Source organism: Opisthocomus hoazin, chromosome Z (assembly GCF_030867145.1).
Source record: "Opisthocomus hoazin isolate bOpiHoa1 chromosome Z, bOpiHoa1.hap1, whole genome shotgun sequence".
Classification (NCBI taxonomy): domain Eukaryota; kingdom Metazoa; phylum Chordata; class Aves; order Opisthocomiformes; family Opisthocomidae; genus Opisthocomus; species Opisthocomus hoazin.
The window spans coordinates 4,774,884-4,794,246 of NC_134454.1; the positions used below are offsets into that span (position 1 = coordinate 4,774,884).

Consider the following 19,363-nt stretch of genomic DNA (forward strand, 5'->3'; position numbering starts at 1 on the left):
AAAAAAAAAAAAAAAGGCGGGGAAAAAAACCCCACACACTCACCCTTGCATCTCAGTGTTCTTTTTTATACTATCAAGCAGGAAAAAAAAAGACTAAGCATAATTGTTCTCCCAAACGGCTGGCCTCTAAGACTCTTAATACCTCCGAGATAAAGCTGGGCTTTATTATTTCATATTAATTAGAGGCAAAAAACAGACAAAGGAGTTAATCTGCTCAACCACACCTACTCCACTATCACTCACAAAGCTGGGAAAAGAATCAAGGCATATCCTGCGCCTCAGGTACCAAAAACACCACTTACCCTGGATAGGCTTAAACTCGTAACATTCTGAATACTCATTTTTCAGTTGGCTCAGAATTGTTATATTCTTTCATACCAGCGCGCTGTGAGCAAAGATCTGCCTGTGTGGAAATGACTGCAAGCTCCGGGTGCTAGCTTGCAACACATAATGAGATACTGGGAATGCAGAGTGCACAGATATTGCCCACAGAGGAGGACAAAGCCAACCCTGCAGATAAATAACGCAATAAGGAAGAAAACAAGAACACTGACAGCACACTGATGAAAACAGCTCAAGAAAAAAGCCTGTGGTCTTGTCTTTGTGATCTCCAAAAATCCTGCTTGTTTAAGTCAACCCAGAGATTTGATGACTGCAGTGGTATTTCCCTAAGCAGACTCTAATTATGTCCTCTTGCATAAACTCTCTCCTATTCTTGCACATGCTTGCTCCCATCATCAGTCCCACAAAACAAAAGGGCAAAGCCCAAGGTAATTTCAGACACATACATGTATCTGCCTGGCAGAAGGCTATTTTTAGCAACACATCACTGTGCGGGAACTCTCAATCCAGTCCTTTGTAAAATGGAGCTTCTTAATCATTTGATTTCCATGGCAGCACCAGAGAAATACCGTAGCACAGCGCTATGGTTAGGTACACACAGATGTTTATTCACCCTGCTCTGCCCCAAAGGTGATCAACACACACACACATGCAGCTTTCTCAGCTGCATGGAGAACAAGAGGCGACTGTTAAAGGACACTGAAAGGCGTCACTTTGAAAAGCATCATTAAGAAGTACTTTTTTCACACAGTGCACAGAAAAGCCTACGGGATTCACAGCCACAAAGTACCGAAGAGACTAATCAAGGTTTCAGAATAGGGCCAGGCATTGCTGCAACCAGTGAGAATACTCGGGATCACTGAAGCCAGCATTTTCATGGGAAACAAAAAATTTTGAATGGAATCTTTTGTTTTACCCCTCCAGACAAAGTCAAACCAACCTCTGATGCTGAAGGTTAGAGAACAAGCTATTCCAAATGTCAGGGTTTCTTTCCCTAAAGCAGCTATTGCTGACTATCAGAGAGAACGCATTGGCTGCGGACCACCGCATTTATCCAGTATGGCAATCGCTACCAGCAAACAGCCACTTACAGAAGACATCCTGAACTAATGTCAAATAGAAGTGTGTAATGTGTCATTTCACGGACGTGGAAAAAAATAGGAGAAAGCAAGCCTGTGAAGAAATGAATCGTGTATAGCCTGGAAAACCAAAAAAGCCTTCCAGTGTTTAGCCACTCCACATTTCTCTGAATCTTTTGAAGACTTCTCCTGCCTTGCATTGCTCTTTGAACTTATTTTTGTTACATCCCTATCATAATCAGGCTGGTCATATGTTACAGCTTACAATTTCTTTCGAGTTTGCTATTCTTTCTCCTCCCCCCCCGCCCAGGTATACACAGCTTTCTGGGTAACGTGGATTTCTGGACTGCTTTTCCTCCTGTTATTTTCCTTTTCTAGACAAATCACCCTGCACAGATCTGTAGTTTGCATTTGCAAATGAACACAGAGCATATGCAAATAACTGTGGAAGAACTTTCTCTGTAGATGTAAATGCCTTAAAATATGGGCACAGCAGGAGTTCAGACATCTTTGTAGCGTCATCCGTTTTGCCCTGCTTTGAAAATTTGGCGTCTTCGTCTTAGGAGTGAGATATTTTCTTTAAACAAAGCACAACAGCATAATGCATTATGGCAAAGGCAGACTGCAAAGCTGACATCTATGACAGCTCAGTAGAGTAAATGGGAACCTACAAACATAAGACTGAAATGGTGGGAATGGCAGCTATGGGTGTCAATTGCCACTCATCGTCCCTTTATTCAAAAGGAAAAAAGGGAGTAATGGAAAAACCAGGACTGTGCAAGTATCTTCCTCTGAGCTTAATAACCATTTGCAACTGATACTTTGATCATGAGTATTTCATAAACCTCTAATGGATTAAACTTTCAGTCATCGCTGCAAAAACAAAAAAAAGACAACACTGATTGACGGGCAAGCAAGACTACTTATTTTCAAAATTAACTTATGATGATAGTAGAGAAGTAAGCTGTTGACAGAAAAACCACAGCAGTTCGAGTATCTTGACTGATATGACCTTTCGAATGCAATTTTGTAGATGGACACAATACCCTGCAAGCAAGGGTAGGTATAAATTTGTATATTCTTACTTTCACTCTACTCAATCCCTCTGTTCCCCCAAGCCGCCTCTTTCCAGGATAACCAACTACAAGGGGTCCAGCACTGCTTAGAAGATATAGACTTATCTCTGGGTACAATATAGGTTGTTGCTATTACTATTACAATTATTAATATTAATATTACTATTATAATCATAATCACCACCTATACCATTGTTTCTGTTGTTATATATTCCACCTATATTCAGCTGATAACCAAATTCCAGAAAGTATGCTGACATTCAAGAAATGCTCTCATATAGATGTAATGCTTTGCGCTATCGCCAGACAAGATTTTGTAGCCTAACACTGCAAGATTGGTGTTTTCTCACAAGGACCAATCACTCATATTTCAGATTAATGGTAGCTGAAAACGCTCAGCACTTCCCAGGATCTGTCTCATTTCCATTCACACTAGACATCTAATTATTTAGGTTTTCTTACCTCCAACTCTGGAATTGTAGGCTACTCCAACTCCGCATTTTCTGTTGTTGGCTTGCATAGCAATTTCTCCTGCACACCTTGTCCCATGCCTGAATAAATACAGTAAGAACAAACAACATCTCATAACATCTTTGTGTAATGTACACAAAGACTCATCAATGACCTTCTTGAATTGGTGGAAGCCTTCCTTTAAACGAATGCAACTCAGCTATTGAATAGCTTTTGAGTTGTACCTACATGACATAAAAATACTTGTTTCTCTTAGCCCTCAATCAACATAATTTTACCTGCTTAATGACCAAGAGAACACTGTGATGAGATGACAAATACCTAATCTCAGTCACACCGAGGTCCACAGACCTATCAGATACCAGTGTTTTATTAGAGTGCAAAAGCAGCGTAAAAGTATGGGGCTAAGAAGCTGCTAAACCTCTTCAGACAGAAATACGACACAAGTCTTCTTTAATCACACAATTAGATACTCTTTTTTTAATTACTGCATTTATTTAGGGTTTCAGAAAGTTAGCCTTTAAAGCATCCTCACCATTGCTAACTTTTTCTTGTAACTATTTTCTACGCAATATTTTTTTGCCTTAGGCGATTCTTATTCCACAATGCAGAAAATCTTCATGTAAGTGTAATTGTAAGAGAGTTGCGTTATTTAATACTACAGGTTGTTATTCAATGAAGTGTTTGAATGCTTCTGGGCTGAATTCCATTTACTTATTAATAAAGATTAGAGGTAATACAGGCAGATTTAAGAGATAATGTCATTCAAACAAGAGCATAGTGGCTTCTTGTTCTTATATAATACTGTAACAAAGTAGAAATGTCATTTTTCAAATGTCTTATTCATGGGACATTTATCCTTTGGTTGATCGGGTTTTTTCCTCACACACTAATTTATGTTGTAGATGCTACTGTATTTCCTGACAGAAAATAGGGAACAGAATCACAGAATCACAGAATCCCAGCATGGCAGGGGTTGGAAGCGACCTCTGTGGGTCACCCAGTCCAATCCCCTGCCCAAGCAGGGTCACCTACAGCAGGCTGCACAGCACCGCGTCCAGGTGGGGCTTGAATATCTCCAGAGAAGGAGACTCCACAACCTCCCTGGGCAGCCTGGGCCAGGGCTCCGTCACCCTCAGAGGGAAGAAGTTCTTCCTCATGTTCAGCTGGAGCTTCCTCTGCTTCAGTTTGTGCCCATTGCCCCTTGTCCTGTCACTGGGCACCACTGGAAAGAGTCTGGCCCCATCCTCCTGACACCCACCCTGCAGATATTTGTAAGTATATGTTAGGTCCCCTCGCAGCCTTCTCTTCTCCAGGCTGAACAAGCCCAGCTCCCTCAGCCTCTCCTCCTAGGAGAGATGCTCCAGTCCCCTCACAATCCTCGTAGCCCTCCACTGGACTCTCTCCAGTAGCTCCTCGTCTTTCTTGAACTGGGGAGCCCAGAACTGGACACAGTACTGCAGATGGGGCCTCACTAGGGCAGAGTAGAGGGGAAGGAGAACCTCCCTCGACCTGCTGCCCACACTCCTCCTAATGCATCCCAGAATGCCATTGGCTTTCTTGGCAGCCAGGGCACACTGCTGGCTCATGGTTAACCCGTCGTCCACCAGGACACCCAGGTCCCTCTCCGCAGAGCTGCTCTCCAGCAGGTCCACCCCAAGCCTGTACTGGTGCATGGGGTTGTTCCTCCCCAGGTGCAGGACCCTGCATTTGCCTTTGTTGAACCTCATCAGGTTCCTCTCTGCTCAGCTCTCCAGCCCATCCAGGTCACGCTGAATGGCAGCACAGCCTTCTGGTGTATCCACCACTCCTCCCAGTTTGGTGTCATCAGCAAATTTGCTGAGGGTACATTCTAACTCTTCATCCAGGTCGTTGATGAAGAAGTTAAACAAGGCTGGGCCCAGTACTGACCCCTGAGGGACACCACTAGTTACCGGCCTCCAACTAGACTCAGCGCCGCTGATGACAACCCTCTGAGTTCTGCCATTCAGCCAGTTCTCGTGCACCTCACTGTCCACTCATCCAGCCCATACTTCCTGACCTTCCCTAGGAGGATGTTATGGGAGACTGTGTCGAAAGCCTTGCTGAAGTTGAGGTAGACAACATCCACGGCTCTCCCTTCATCTACCCAGCCAGTCATGTCATTGTAGAAGGCTATCAGATTGGTCAGGCATGATTCCCCCTTGGTGAATCCATGCTGACTACTCCTGATAACCTTCTTTTCCTCCACTTGCTTGTTGATTACCTCCAGGATAAGCTGCTCCATCACTTTTCCCGGGATGGAGGTGAGGCTGACTGGCCTGTAGTTCCCTGGGTTCTCCTTCTTGCCCTTTTTGAAGATTGGAGTGACAGTGCATCAGTTTCTTACTGTATATTTCTCGAGTAGCAGCATCCTAATTGGTTTAAGAAATTGACTTCTTCTGTGTACCAGTTTCTAAAGAGGTCCATTCTCTTCTCTTTCTGATGGACAAAATCGCTCCCTGAACTAACATGGATAAGCCTAGGTGCGACAGGCCCATCAAGATGTTCCACACAGTACCAAAGGGGTAGCTCTAGCGAGGGCATCAAAAAAAATCCCACAGGTCCACCAAGTGAACTGGCTGGTTGTCTTGTGTTCAAGCCTTTTGAAACTTCCTAGGTTATTACCTTGAGGATATTTAGGCCAAAACTGGTCTAAATAAGCTTCTATATGCCTCAGAAGAGACAGAAAGGTTGTCCCAGGAGTGAATGTATCCTCCTCCAGTGTCTGACCACGTCTCATACCCACACGAGAGGAGGTCAGAAGCATGACTTCACGTGTGATGGTGTGCACCGAGCTAGAAGCTGTTCCATTGGTCCAAAAGGTGCTACCAACATTGGAAAACAGCTGGAAAACATTGGGAAACAAAAGCTGATCTGAAGGGATGGATTTCTTAGTAGGTTCCTCTAAGACACAGTCTCTTCTAGAGCCCTTCAGAGGAGACACGTTCTTTTAAAATTCCCAGTGCAAAGCAGAGAACTGAAGTCAAAATCTGCTTAGGGAGGTATCACTCTAGAACACACACAGTGACATGAACAGAATGCTCCCTTCAACTTACAGAAACATATCAGTACTTTACACATACAAAGAAGTTCAGGTCATTATAGGAAGATTACATTTATGAAGCTTTTCATCTGGGAATATAATTTCCTTAGTTTCCAGTGTTTGTGTCAATGGTGCGTGCAAATCTTCGTGCAAACTGAAACCTGGGAGGCTCCTTCCCAACATCAGGAAACACTTTTTTGCTGTGAGGGTGGCAAAACACTGGCACAGGTTTGCCAGGGTGGTTGTGGAGTCTACCTCCTCAGAAATACGCAAAAGTCATCTAGACATGGTCCTGGGCAACCGGCTCTAGGTCTGCCTGGTCAGGCAGGGGGATTGGACCACACAAACTTCAGGGGTCCCTTCCAGCCTCAACCATCCTCTGACTCTGTCACACAAATGCTTCCTTTTATTATATAATTGTCATAGGGGACATACATAGATGTTTCTGTATTTGCATGTTCTAACAGACAAATTAATAATGTACTGTTTTGTTCTCTGCGCACAACTGGGAGGCTACTCACTTGTTTTCGTTTGTTGGGTCATATCTAGGAAAGGGATCATGATCGTTGTCATTGAAATCATAACTTGCCTGGGGATCCTACATTTGAAAAAAAAACAAGACAGAATTAAATCAGACAACTAAACAATGCATTTTAAAATGTGTAACAAAATGGGTTCTAGAGTCTGTATTTATTTGGTGTGGCTCTTGCTGACAGCCATCAAGTTGGTAGAATTCAGCAGGCATTAATGATTCCATAAATTTTTCAAGGAGCTTTAATAACACAGCATTAAACCACTGTATTCTAACATGCCTGGAAATTAAATCTATCGTGAGAAAAAAAAAAAAAAAAACAGCAAAAAAACCCCTGCTATCATTGCTAAGTAACATTCGGATTCCTGTGACACCGACCAGGTTCCAAATTCTGCCTAAGGCAAATATTTCAGTCTCTGTACTGCAGGAGCTGACTTACAGAACTGACAGCAAGCTGGACAAGAGCATCCCTATATCAAATTTATAACTGATTAATTTATTCCATGGCATTCTAATGTCCAAACTTACATAGTTAGTGTAGATGTCAGTGTGATTCCACTCCAAGCCATCGTCCAGTACTGTGATGACAACACCCTTGCCTGTAATGCCTTTTTGCCATACAGGAATAACATGGAGATCCAGTTTGGGCAGGGATGGAGTTATTCTTGTATCTTGCTGGGGGACAGTAAGGAATAAAATACATCAACACTTCTATCCATTTACACTACACAGATCCCAAGTCGTTTTTTAAGGGTGCTCTAAATCATCCCAGCCTGAACTTGCATATTTGCCTCAAATTTTACAAATATAAAATAAAAATAACACTTTAAATACTTGTAGCACTGAAAGATTTACCCCATTACTTGCAGATCCTGGAAGACCCTCTCCGAACAAAGAGTGTCTTTTATTTATCAGAGGTAGGCAGCAGTAACACGGGAGTGGTACGGATGTACAGATGAACCTTGGAACGATGAGTTAATAATCAGACCCGCTAATGTTTGTTGTTTTCACTTGATGAGAAGCCAAGACAGAACCCCCCAGTACAGTGAGCCGCGTTTTCTCCAAATGTGTTTTCTCCTTTGATGTTCAAGTTAGCCAGAGCAAAATAATTAATGGATAAAACAATTAAGGTAGTCGTTTGGTTAGGAACAACTGTGCTGAATCACAACTTTCTGTTTACTACCCTCATTACTGTTCCTGCAGTAAATCAACTGGAAGCATGAATCATCTACAGCCTTCTCTTCTACAGCAAGTTCTTTGAAGAGCAGCTCCGAAATGGGTCATTTTTCCTCTCTAATATTAAATGTGCAGTACATACATCTAATTTCAAAAGCTTGCTTACAATCCTCATAAAAAAAAATGGTGTAAAAAAAAGCATTTTCTTTCTGTTTCTCTGTGCATAATTACATTAGTTGATGGCAGGTTTTTCATTTCTTTACTTCCAAAGGAATGTTGCATACAATGTAAGGTTTAGAAAAAGATTTTTTTTACGGGAATGGCCTTTCTTTCATTTTATGCTTTCTCTTCTGACTGCTGCTGTTCAGGGAATTATTTGAGGTTTCAAGTTTTGTTCTCTAGAATCCATCAAATAATCATTTTTTCTGGTGATGTGTGAAGATCCACTGAATAGAGCTAAAAACTGTTCCCATCAAATCACAATAATAAGGCAAAAATAAGTTTTTTACTACAAGGCGAGGAACAAATTTTGGAAGAAAGCATTTAACACATTTATGCATTTAACCAGAAGAAATTCAAGGTGCACTGCAAACAAGAGTAAGCATCATGTTTCTGTTTCTCATGTCAAAAAACTACAGGGAAAAGAAGTGAAAACGACAGAAAGGTAGGAACAGAAACTATATCTCCTGGAGAGCAAGACACTGGGGCTTTTTTTCACAAAACTGCTTTTCTGAACTCCGTGTGTGCTTGTGTATTTGTCCAATATAGACAGCTAGGAAATTTCCTGCTTCCTATTTGAAACAGGCAAAGAAGCAAACAGATACTCAGCTTCAAGAAAAAATCAAATTCTTAAAGATAACCATTTTTTATATTGAAGTCTGCAGGAATCTTCATGGAAATATTTTATGCTATGCGGTTTACAGTTTATTTTTCCAGGCTCAAACAAAGGAAAAAGAGGGCAAAGCATTACACAAACAGGCTAGAGTTTGGTCTGTTTTCTCCAAGCTGAACTGAAGAAGAGAAAGGTACTTCTAGCCACTCGGGCCACATTTGTGCTTGACCTTTCTTTTTGGTTTGCTACACTCACCTTTAATCCCATCTCTATTCTGAGTGAAAGCAATGAAGCCTAGACTGAAGGTACAGCTAGACCCACAGTGGAAATACAGACTCTCGAAAGAAACCATGTAAAACATAAATGATCAGCTGTTACTTCCGAGTTGTCACATGAAGACAGAAACTATAGAGGTCAGAAAATTTCTTTTCGCTGAGGTTTTGAACATGTAAGCTGTTGAGACTCTCTTCCCTTTAAATCCTAGCCGAAGTGGCTGAGGGTGCTTGTCACACGCACACATATGCTTTTGTTTTCGTCTCGAGTATGCACTCTGCACTAACAATTTTACTAAAGGATACATGGCCAGCTTCACACCAGACAAGGGAATTCTTATATGCCAACAGCAAATATTTTAAAATTATCATAAACGTAGCTTTTATCTGTTAACACTGCTTTCTAATACCAAACCCCACCCTACGCAGCAGCTGAATTGGCTTTTCAAATCTTTGCACAAACGACGCTTCAAAGAAAACAGAAGATTGCCTGGAAATATTACCACAGAAATCTCTCATTTTTATAGCATATGCTAATGAGAGGGACTCGTCATTTACTCCCTTCAGTGCAATCACTCTGATACAAGTGACACAACACAGCTGATAGCACAACCGAAATTCACCATCCCCAGTTCCACAACAAAATGAATTCTTACCAGATACCACTGCTGATTCCACATAGGATCATTGAACAGATTTTCTGCTGAGTCTGTCACGGTGGCACGCTTAGTTCGCTTTTTTTCATATTGCTGCTCTGCCCATGACACCTACAATTATTTGTATAAATACAAGTAAGCCTCTATAGGTTAGGACTTTCTTAGCCTAGAGGGTAAGGAGTTTCCTTACACAGCAAAATCTTGATGCCTAAAGCAAAATGAATAATGTTTAGTGCAGAGGGGAGGATTACGTATACTGTAGTACAGTGTACTTTGGGGCAGAGGACTTGGTGAAATCACGATGCCACAGAATCAATTCATTAAAAAATCAAGTACAAGTTCACAGTAGAACTCCTGTGAGTGCCACACAATGCAGGCTTTTATGTCAAACGTGTAGTATGGTTAGAAGGCTATCTAAGCAGTGGTGGTTACCAAAACAAGCAAAACCACAGCCTGCTTCTTTCTTCTACATACATTTTAATGCCTGTTTCTACAGGGAGCTAAAGGGAAAGGAGAAAGATTATCTCTGGCTTTAGTCTAGCAATCATAATAATGCTGTTACCCGCAGCCCAGCTGGACCTTCAAGTCTCCTTCCCAGTGATGTTTTGAAGTGCGATCAATTAGTAAGCTATGAATATTGGACTAACTTCATCACTGGCATAATTCCACTTCAGGCAACCGAAAGCCGAAACGCTTCTGTGAGTTTTGCTAAAGCATCAGTACAATGAGTTGCACAGCATTTGTGCATGGACACAGCAATCTCTAAGTCACCACGCTGCATTTTAAAAGTGTGCGCGGCATTTTAGAAGCGTATCCCGCTTTGTTTCCCTGAACGCATTACTAAACCCAGTGCAAATCAAATCCTGATTCCGATACCTCTCTCCGTGCTGTGCGCTCCTTTTGGAAGTGGGAATAAAACGTTATTCATTGCTAGTACCTGGACGGTCACTCTGACCCAGATCAAGCTGGTGCTTTTCACCCCAATTGCCGGACGAGCAGGTTCAGTAGATTGCCTCGACCCTGCTGTCAGCCTCAAGTGGAGGACGCCTTGGATCTAGCCTTTTGCTTTAAATGTCTGAATAGATTTAATTATTTTTCTCTACTGGCTATTTTTCTCTAATGGCTTTATGGTCCTTACATCTATCACCATATACAACACAATAATAAGAGTGACTCAGAAATTATAGTGATTAGAAAAAGTATCGATTTGGTTAAAGTACAATTTTCTAGTGACAGCCTAATGAAAATTCACTACAAGAACATAAACCCTTAAAAATGGTAGCTACACCAGGCGTGTTTACTGAAAGCTTTCTCATGCTATTCACTTTGCTCTATATTTAGTGCTAAACCCCCCTACAAACCATAGGAAGTCACAGAAGACAAATCTACCCGTGCAGGTATAAGTATTTTAAACTGCGCTGTTGATATCCAGGGCCATACATACTTGTGCACAGGTTAGAGCAATTACCTTTATCTCTCCTCCCTGCCCACAGCAAAGCTTGGCCTCTTCATCACCCAACAGTAATTAACAACTGACAACTTCCATCCTTGTTATTTTTTTCGACATGGACAACTGCACTGAGGGAAATGAGCCGAAACCACCAAGCACATATGTCAGATAAACAAGCCAAACGTTTGTCACTCAGCAGCTGGGTGAGGTTCAAACCGTCCATCTACGGCAAGAGCTGAAGGCCCTGTGCCAAATCTCCGGTCACTGACATAGAAAGCAGTGAAAATAATCTTGATTCAGGTCTCTTGCGAGAAAGTAGATTTGGAAGCCAGCGCAAATACTGTAAGAAGTTAAGGAACCAGGTAATTATATCCTTTCAATATATTCACAGCCTTTATCTGTTTTACAACAAACACTGGGACATCTATAGGAAGCAGACAAATACTCAGATTCGAGCCAAGTTTTACCCCAGCTTTCACACTTAACATACCGTAAAATTCATGAAGGCATTATACAAACGAAAGCAGGATTCCCTTCTCTCTGTCTTTTTAAAGACTGAATTTAAATCTTTTTAAATAGGCTGCTGCTGAAGAAGAGTAGCTCTTTGGAGCAAAGGTCCATGTATAACTACACAGCATTACATGATTGCTTTGTGTTTATATACTTACATAATGACATAATTACATCTCATTCATTCACATAGTTAATTTGCATACTAGATGGTAAATACAAGGGAAATTGGGAGTAAATTTAGCAAATCACCTGCAGCACTTTGAAGCTCTGTTTTTGGATCTAAGTATGTAAGTCTGCAATAATGTTTGGCAGTGATTTGTGCAACACAACTGCTTCCATTCTTCTTATGACATTAGAATTTGGTGTATTAAACATCGTCATGCTTCCCTCTGTAAGAGATGCATTCAAAGTCCAAAAAAGGGAGGAACTGCAACCAATATTCTGCTCCTGAACATCATACTACGATGGCATTGAACATCTGATCATAGCTATGGGTATAAATGAGAACACTAATTTACACTAGAGCTGTGGTTTTGAACATGCCCCATTTAGAATGATTTTGCCTAGAAAACTTTAACTGTTAAAAGCAATGTTTGCAAGGGCATAGATGGGAGCATACAGTTTTGAAACAGCACAGGCTAAACAAATACCCTGTCTCACCCCCTTGTTTAATTCTTCTAGCTACTCATAGCATATTCCCTCCTAGATGACATTTGCATCTGAAACATCCATATAACCAATTACTCGTTCTGAAGTGATTTGTCCACATATGACAAATTGCTGGTTTTCACAACCAGGTTACTTCATGTTTCAGAACTGCTCATATTTTGACTACGATTGCTGCAGTAATGATGACTTGAAATCAGATTCTGTTGTTCTGAGATTTACCAGAAACTGTTTTTAAGACGGGCTGACAGCATTGTGGTCTGTTCCTCTAAATTTGCCACCCGCCCCACTTTCTCCGTATGTTTACAAACCGACATGCTCCTCTCCTAAATAAAGTTAAACCAATGGGGGGTCTGCTTCACCAGTGGACCGTGCCTTAGAGCCCCAGCTCTCCAGCGTGCCTGTTCTCTGACTGCAGTGGGATCCCAGTGCACCAAACAACCACAAGTCTCGAACGTGTGATGGATCCTTAAGGAAAGGCTTCTTAGCTTGTCACAGACAAAGCAAATCCAGCAAAACCTCAGCCGTTTCCACCTCTCTATTTTTTTTTCGTATTCAGTCACTTTAAATCAAACCTAATTCCCATGGTAATTGCACAGACGTGGCCTGATTAAACTAACTGCATCTATGGATTTTTACTCTGAATCGAGCCCTGTGGTTTCTCGTTCGTATTTTCATCAGCAACACATCGACATCTGAAATTCCAGCCTCTGCAATGCTGCATATCTTAAATCTTAATTTGGAAAGCACTTGCAAAAAATACAGGAAGAGAGGGTCAGATTCTGCCTGTTAATGACAGAATAATAAAGTATTATTCAGCACGAGTATGGATGGCTGAATATATTAGACTTGCAGAACGAGTAAAGCTTGCCTGTGACCTCATTACAATGCTAGCAATCAGGAGACAGATAAACAGAGGGCACGAAAGAGAACGTAACGCTCACCCGCTCATCATCAGAAAGTCTTTTAGTGATATGAATGGCACTTCTTCGAGACCGTCTTGGATGGCTTTTGTGTCTGAATAGGTAGTGATTTTTGAGTGATCCGATCTGTAAGACAGAGGCGTACTTTAACCATCAAGAGGTATTTCCCCACTGGAAACAAATATCAACAACCACAACCTGATCGAATTAGTTCTGCTTAAAAGAGGAAAGGAAAGAGCAAGAAACTATCCTTCAGGCATTTTAAACTAAAGTATTCTTCAAGTAAGAAGTGCTTATCACAGTCAGTGTGCTGCCAGGAGAAACTGGGGGAGCAATTTCACTTAACCTAGTGAGGAAGCAATCATTAATGCCACAGCACTCGGTAACGCAGTGCTTGTGTGAGTGACCAGTACACTCAGGGACACATTTCGAGGGACAGGTTTTACGCATGGCCACACGCCAGCGCTGCCCGCTCCTACTGGGATTCAGCTGAACGGGTGTGAAAAGCTCCGTGCGGCCTCACAAACCTCGCTGCGGGATGGGGGTTTGTAAACCGGCACCTACAGAACTGGCGTTCTCACCTGCGCGGTGGCCGGACGCCCGGAGAGCCGGCTGCACCCCGCCGCCTCGAAGCACCCCTCTTCCCGAGCAGGGCCCGTCTGACACCGGCGGCGGGGAGCAGGGCCAGACCCACCGGGGCGCGACGCATCACGCCCGGGGTCGGTTACTCATCCCTGACAGCGCTGACGTCGCGGCATCCCGAAAGAGCGCCCGGAGGGCCCTGCGGGAGAGGAGCCCCGCGGCGGTGACGGAGCCGCCGGGGGGGGGGGGGGGGGGAAGGATCGGGGGGGGCGGTGCGGGGACGGGACTGCCCGCGCCCTCCCCCTGCGCGGACCCCGCGGGGAGAGTCGGGACGCGCTGCCCGGTCCCCGCAGGCACAGCGGGGTGCCCTGCCTGATCCCCTCGGGGACAGCGGGGTGCCCTGCCCGGTCCCCGCAGGGACAGCGGGGTGCCCTGCCTGATCCCCTCGGTGACAGCGGGGTGCCCTGCCCGGTCCCCGCAGGGACAGCGGGGTGCCCTGCGTGGTCCCCTCAGGCAGAGCGGGGTGCCCTGCCCGGTCCCTCGCAGGGATAACGGGACGCAGTGCCCGGTTCCCTCAGGGACAGTGGGGTGCCCTGTCCAGCCCCCTCAGGGACAGTGGGGTGCCCTGCCTGGTCCCTGGCCGATCCCCTCAGGGAGCACACGGGTGCCCTGCCCGATCCCCTCAGGGACAGCGGGGTGCCCTGCCTGATCCCCTCAGGGACAGCGGGCTGCCCTGCCCGGTCCCTCGCAGGGATAACGGGACGCAGTGCCTGGTTCCCTCAGGGAGAGCGGGGTGCCCTTATAGGTCCCTGCCCGGTCTCCTCAGGGAGCACATGGGTGCCCTGCCCGACCCCTTCAGGCAGAGCCAGGGTGCCCTGCCCGCCCTGCCCAGTCCCCTCAGGGACAGCGGGGTGCCCTGCCTGGTCCCTGCCCGGCCCCCTCAGGGACAGCACATGGGTGCCCTGCCCGGAGCTCCTCAGGGACAGCGGGGTGCAGTGCCCGGTCCCCTCAGGGACCACACGGGTGCCCTGCCCGGTCCCCTCAGGGACAGCACATGGGTGCCCTGCCCGGTCCCCTCAGGGAGAGTGGGGTGCCCTGCCTAGTCCCTGCCTGATCCCCTCAGGGAGCATTTGGGTGCCCTGCCCGGCCCCCTCAGGGACAGCACACGGGTGCCCTGCCCGGAGCTCCTCAGGGACAGCGGGGTGCAGTGCCCGGTCCCCTCAGGGACCACACGGGTGCCCTGCCCGGTCCCCTCAGGGAGAGTGGGGTGCCCTGCCTGGTCCCTGCCTGATCCCCTCAGGGGCCGCACGGGTGCCCTGCCCGGCGCTGCCCGGTCGCCTCACGCACAGCCATCCCTGGAGAGGGCGCGAAGGGATCCCCGTACCTGCCCCACCAGGTCGTAGTCCAGCTCCTCCGCGATGGCCCTGGCGGCGTCGGGGCCCGCCGGCACCTCCGCCGCCCACTCGTTGAGGAACTGCCGCTCGGCGCTGCCGCCGCTGGCCAGGCAGCAGGCGGCCAGCAGCGCCAGGGCCGCGCACCGCCCGGCGCGGCGGCGCCCGTCCATGGCCGCGGGGCGGGCTGCGGCGGGGGGGGGGGGGGGGAGCGGGGCGGCGGCGCGGAGCGGGTCGCTGCCTGCCGGCGCGGCTCGGCTCGGATCGGCTCGGATCGGCTGCCTGGGGCTGCGCGGCGCCCGGACCCTCCGGAGCCGGGATGGAAATGAGTGTTTACACGTCAAAACGACGACAGCCATCCTGACGTCAAGTGTACCTGGCCCCCGAGCCGGGGGCGGGGGGTAGCTCCCCGGGGGGGGGGGGGGGGGGGGCGTGCGCTGAGGCGAGCGGGCGGGGGCGAAGCGCTCCCGGGGGACGGGGAACGGGGGCCGCTTCCCCCCCACACCCCCTCAACCCCCGCCGAGCCGCCCCGAGCGCCGCAGGGGAGCCCGCAGCGCGGCCCCCGCTCCCGCCGGGCCCCTCCGCGGGTGGGCTCGGCGCCCCCCGCCCGGAGACGCCTTTCCAATTAAGCTAATCACCCGGGACCCCCCGCCCGTTCCCCGGCGCTCCCGGCTCGCCGCAGGTACCCGGCCTCCATCGGCACCCCAAAATTCCTCATCCCGAGGCACAACTACTCATTTCAAAATATTTTTTAAATTTTCTTTTTTTTTAAAAACCTCATCCGGTGGTTCGCACGTTGCAGTTTTCCCCGCAGTTACTCGATTTTTTTTTTTTTTAATATTTATTTCCATGTTTTCCGACCGCGTCTCCCCAGCTCCTTCCGTTTTATTCAGCTTTCCTACTGCCGTTGCATCGTCTTCCCCCACCTGCCAGAAAACGCCTCTTAAAAAATTCCCGGTGTTCCCTCAGCGCTCTGCGCCTGACACAGAACCTGTCGGCAGCCTCAGTCTATAGCTGACTGTATTTCGGTGCCTGGTTCTTCCAGCTTTCACTCTGGAAATTTTAAGAAGTTGCTTTTAAACCGCAGAGCCGAGCTTTAGCACTGGTTTCCTTCTGTGTGTTACAGAGTGATGGATGTGCCTGCCCTCCTCGTTGTTACCTGCTGAGATAGGAAGGTAATGGAAAACATAAATACAAAACAACGAGGGGTGGAAAATGCTGCCAAAGGCCGGCATTCCAGCCCCTGGGATCTCAGCCCTGGAGATCACTGTGCCGGGGCAGGTATGGCTCCGACAGCCTGCCGCGGGCCCGCGTGCTCCCGGTGGGACGAGGGGACCGCGACCACCGCGGCTGAAATAACGGGCCGTGGCTTCTACAGGACCCCGCAAGAACAGGAGTCGGAATGGATCAAGGGAAGGGAAAAACGGTGAGAATGAAATAAGTATACCAGAAACGCCAATAGAACATCAATAGGTATCAATATAGAATAAAAACAAATAATAATAAACCAGTAAAGTGACACTGCAGCACCATCCCAGAATTCACCCATACTTGCTTTCTGCAGCACGGTGTGGGGACAGGACAGGGTTTGTCAAAGTCAGGCCAGCGACTAGGACGTGTGTTTTCTGTTCGTTTTAATTTATTGTATTTGCTGCAGGGTTTTCTCAGCGTTCACTGCCAAACATTTATTTCCTTCACTTTCCTGGACAGATGCCTTGAAGACCCCTCCGCTCCATGCTTAGCGATGTGTTTGTGAGGCTTTCTTTCAATGCGGTTGTCTCACCAAGCGATTTCTGGGTCCACGCGGGTTTTCCCATATCAGTTTTACCACTGCTGTTCTGCTTAAAACACAGAGAGCTTTTTACCTCTCATTTCCCGTCACTGAGGCTGCAGCTTGGCTTGAACTTTGCATTTTGTATTAAGCAACTGTGCAGAAACATTGTCTGTGCACAGAAATGACAAGAGAGCCAGATGTAAGTATGACGGCGATTTAAATTCCCAAGTTTTAGTAGCACTGAGAACATCTACATCCCTAAGAGTGTTTTGAAAATCTCAGTACTCTTTTCTGAATGATTAATTCATTAATGCCTGTTTATTTATTGGGATCCCCTTCTGTTCAGGACTTGAGTTGGATGGGCTGTGTACGGAGCCCCGAGCTGTGCTACAGAATGAGCTATGTGCTACACAGGCTTGGTCAGCCCATCCGTTAACAGAGGATGCTGTCCAACCCACTACGTTCCCACCTAATAACAGCACAATAAAAAGGAACAGCTTGCTCGGCAGCATCAGGTGGAGTCAAAGATAATTGTTTCATGCTCCATAAAAAATTTAGGTTTGTTGTTTATCAGTGAAAGATTTATTTAGCCCCCAGTGCGCCCAGTGGTATTCTGCCTGAGTCTAAAATCAGAAAAAAACACAAGACCAATTATAAAAATATAATTTCTGCTGTATAGTTCCAGTTTAACATGATATTCAAGATAAACATGATTCTAGGGGATCTATGTCTCGCTAAGGACCTCTTTGCTTCTGGTGGAGGATTGTTAGTGAAGCAGCTCTTGAGGTTTTTTCGGTGGGTGGCAGCTGAGTGGGAATCATTACGTTCCCCAAGCTGAAGTGTCTTCTTATAGACCAAGTGCAAAATGTTTTCTTGCACATACGTAAGATGTCCATCAATACAGTGTGTGATACTGAATATGGAAACCTAACCCACAAAGGGCTGTAGCCCAGGACAGCCGTGAATAATTTTCACCTAGCGAGGGTGTAAATCATCAGTAATTCTCCTAAAATAATTTTTTATTAAGAAAAGTATGTTTACAGCAGTGTAAATGAACTTAAAATCAGAACCCATGGGGCAGGAGTCTTGTCTCAAATCTCATATTCCTTCAGCAACTATAAATACAGGTCTTCATCTGTCTGTGTTCTGGATGCCTCCCCTGTAGCACACTTTGCTTGCAGGGGTGTTCTGAAGAACTTCGTGTTAGTGTTCGGCAACTTATTCCAGGACGTCTGGATGAAAATGGGATTGGAAATGTTCTTACACACCCGACTTGAAGACTTAGCCCCACCGTAGCCAAAGGCGACGTTCCAGCCCCCTCCTGCCTGGGATTAGCTTTTTCTTCCTCATCGTCAAAAGACATGTCAGAGTTTCAGGCCATGGCTGTGCTTTTGTACCTGCATTTCTGATCCTTCAGAAAGATGTCCAAGAGAGACAGGCTGTTTGTGAAAAGCCAAGCACTTCTGTGTGACACGCTATGCCATCACAGATGCCCCATTCCAGGAGACATCTGAGGCCAGGCTGGACAGGGCTCTGAGAACCCTGATCCAGCTGAAGATGTCCCTGCTCGCTGCAGGGGGTTGGGCTAGACGGCCTCTGAAGGTCCCTTCCAACCCAAACCACCCTGCGATTCTATGTTTCAGTTTCCTTGCTCATTAGTAGGGCAAACACGTTTAGACCTAGCAATTCTCACTCAAAGCACAAATCCACATTTTTGAGCCCAACTCTCTGCTTAACTGCTGTGGCATCGCTCCGGACACCTGCTCCTGACTGCTGTGGGACGTGGTAACGGGGAGTGGGCTGTACTGGAAAGAGGTCCCGGGAGGAGCTGTAGGGTCTGAGGCCACCGTGGGAATTGCTCCCAGCAGCTGGTCCCATGTGGCTTCACCACGGCCACGCTGGCCACAAACCCGTCCGGAGCCACGCAGCCAGCCAAAATCCACCACAGGGAGAAGGCTGCAGGGCTCGAAAGCTGCACCGCCTCTCCGCAGCAGCCGGTACCCTGAGGAATATATCGATCACAAGGTGGGAAGCGCAGGCATGAAACCCTGCAGCTTGTGAGGTGAGGAAGCTGTCACGGAAACGAAAGCACCCCGGGAAGCTATAAAGAGATAAAGTCGCGTTCCTTCATCTTTGTGCACCTCGTAGGAGAGCGGCGATCGTCTTCCTTGCTGAGGCAAATAATGAAAGAGCAGAGATAAACAGGAACAGAGCATGAGGAAAACGAAAGGCAGGTGAAATAAGTTTATCTGCAGAAAAATATCAAAAGGTTTCAGGGGAATGCCATCATTTTATCATCTTATTATTTTGAAAGAATATTTTTGATAGAGAAGGATATTGTGTAATGACATTTCGTTTTGAACCAGTCACAAGGCAAAAGCCAGAGAGCAAATTCATCTCTGATGTCTCTTCATGAAGTTGACCCATTTGATTTTACAAAATGAAACTAAGTTTTTTCTCTACCTGCAGAGCATTCTTTGAGCATTTAAATTGAATTAGGTTAAAATGTTGGTTGTCCTTCATGGGCAGACGATAAGCCATCGCTGTGGGAAGCCAGAAGAGGC

The 19,363-nt window shown here is 46.4% G+C and overlaps 1 protein-coding gene across 1 annotated transcript in view; it reads right to left on the reverse strand.

The window, feature by feature from the left end:
• The window catches only part of PCSK1 (proprotein convertase subtilisin/kexin type 1), a 32,705-nt gene extending 17,507 nt beyond the window's left edge, over positions 1–15,198 (reverse strand). Inside the window, exons 1-6 of the mRNA XM_075411224.1 lie at positions 15,019–15,198; positions 13,074–13,178; positions 9,501–9,611; positions 7,093–7,239; positions 6,554–6,630; positions 2,960–3,048 (exon numbers count right to left, since the gene is read on the reverse strand). Coding sequence (XP_075267339.1) covers positions 2,960–3,048; positions 6,554–6,630; positions 7,093–7,239; positions 9,501–9,611; positions 13,074–13,178; positions 15,019–15,198 — 709 coding nt within the window. The remainder of the gene's footprint in view (positions 1–2,959; positions 3,049–6,553; positions 6,631–7,092; positions 7,240–9,500; positions 9,612–13,073; positions 13,179–15,018) is intronic.
• Positions 15,199–19,363: the final 4,165 nt, after the last annotated feature.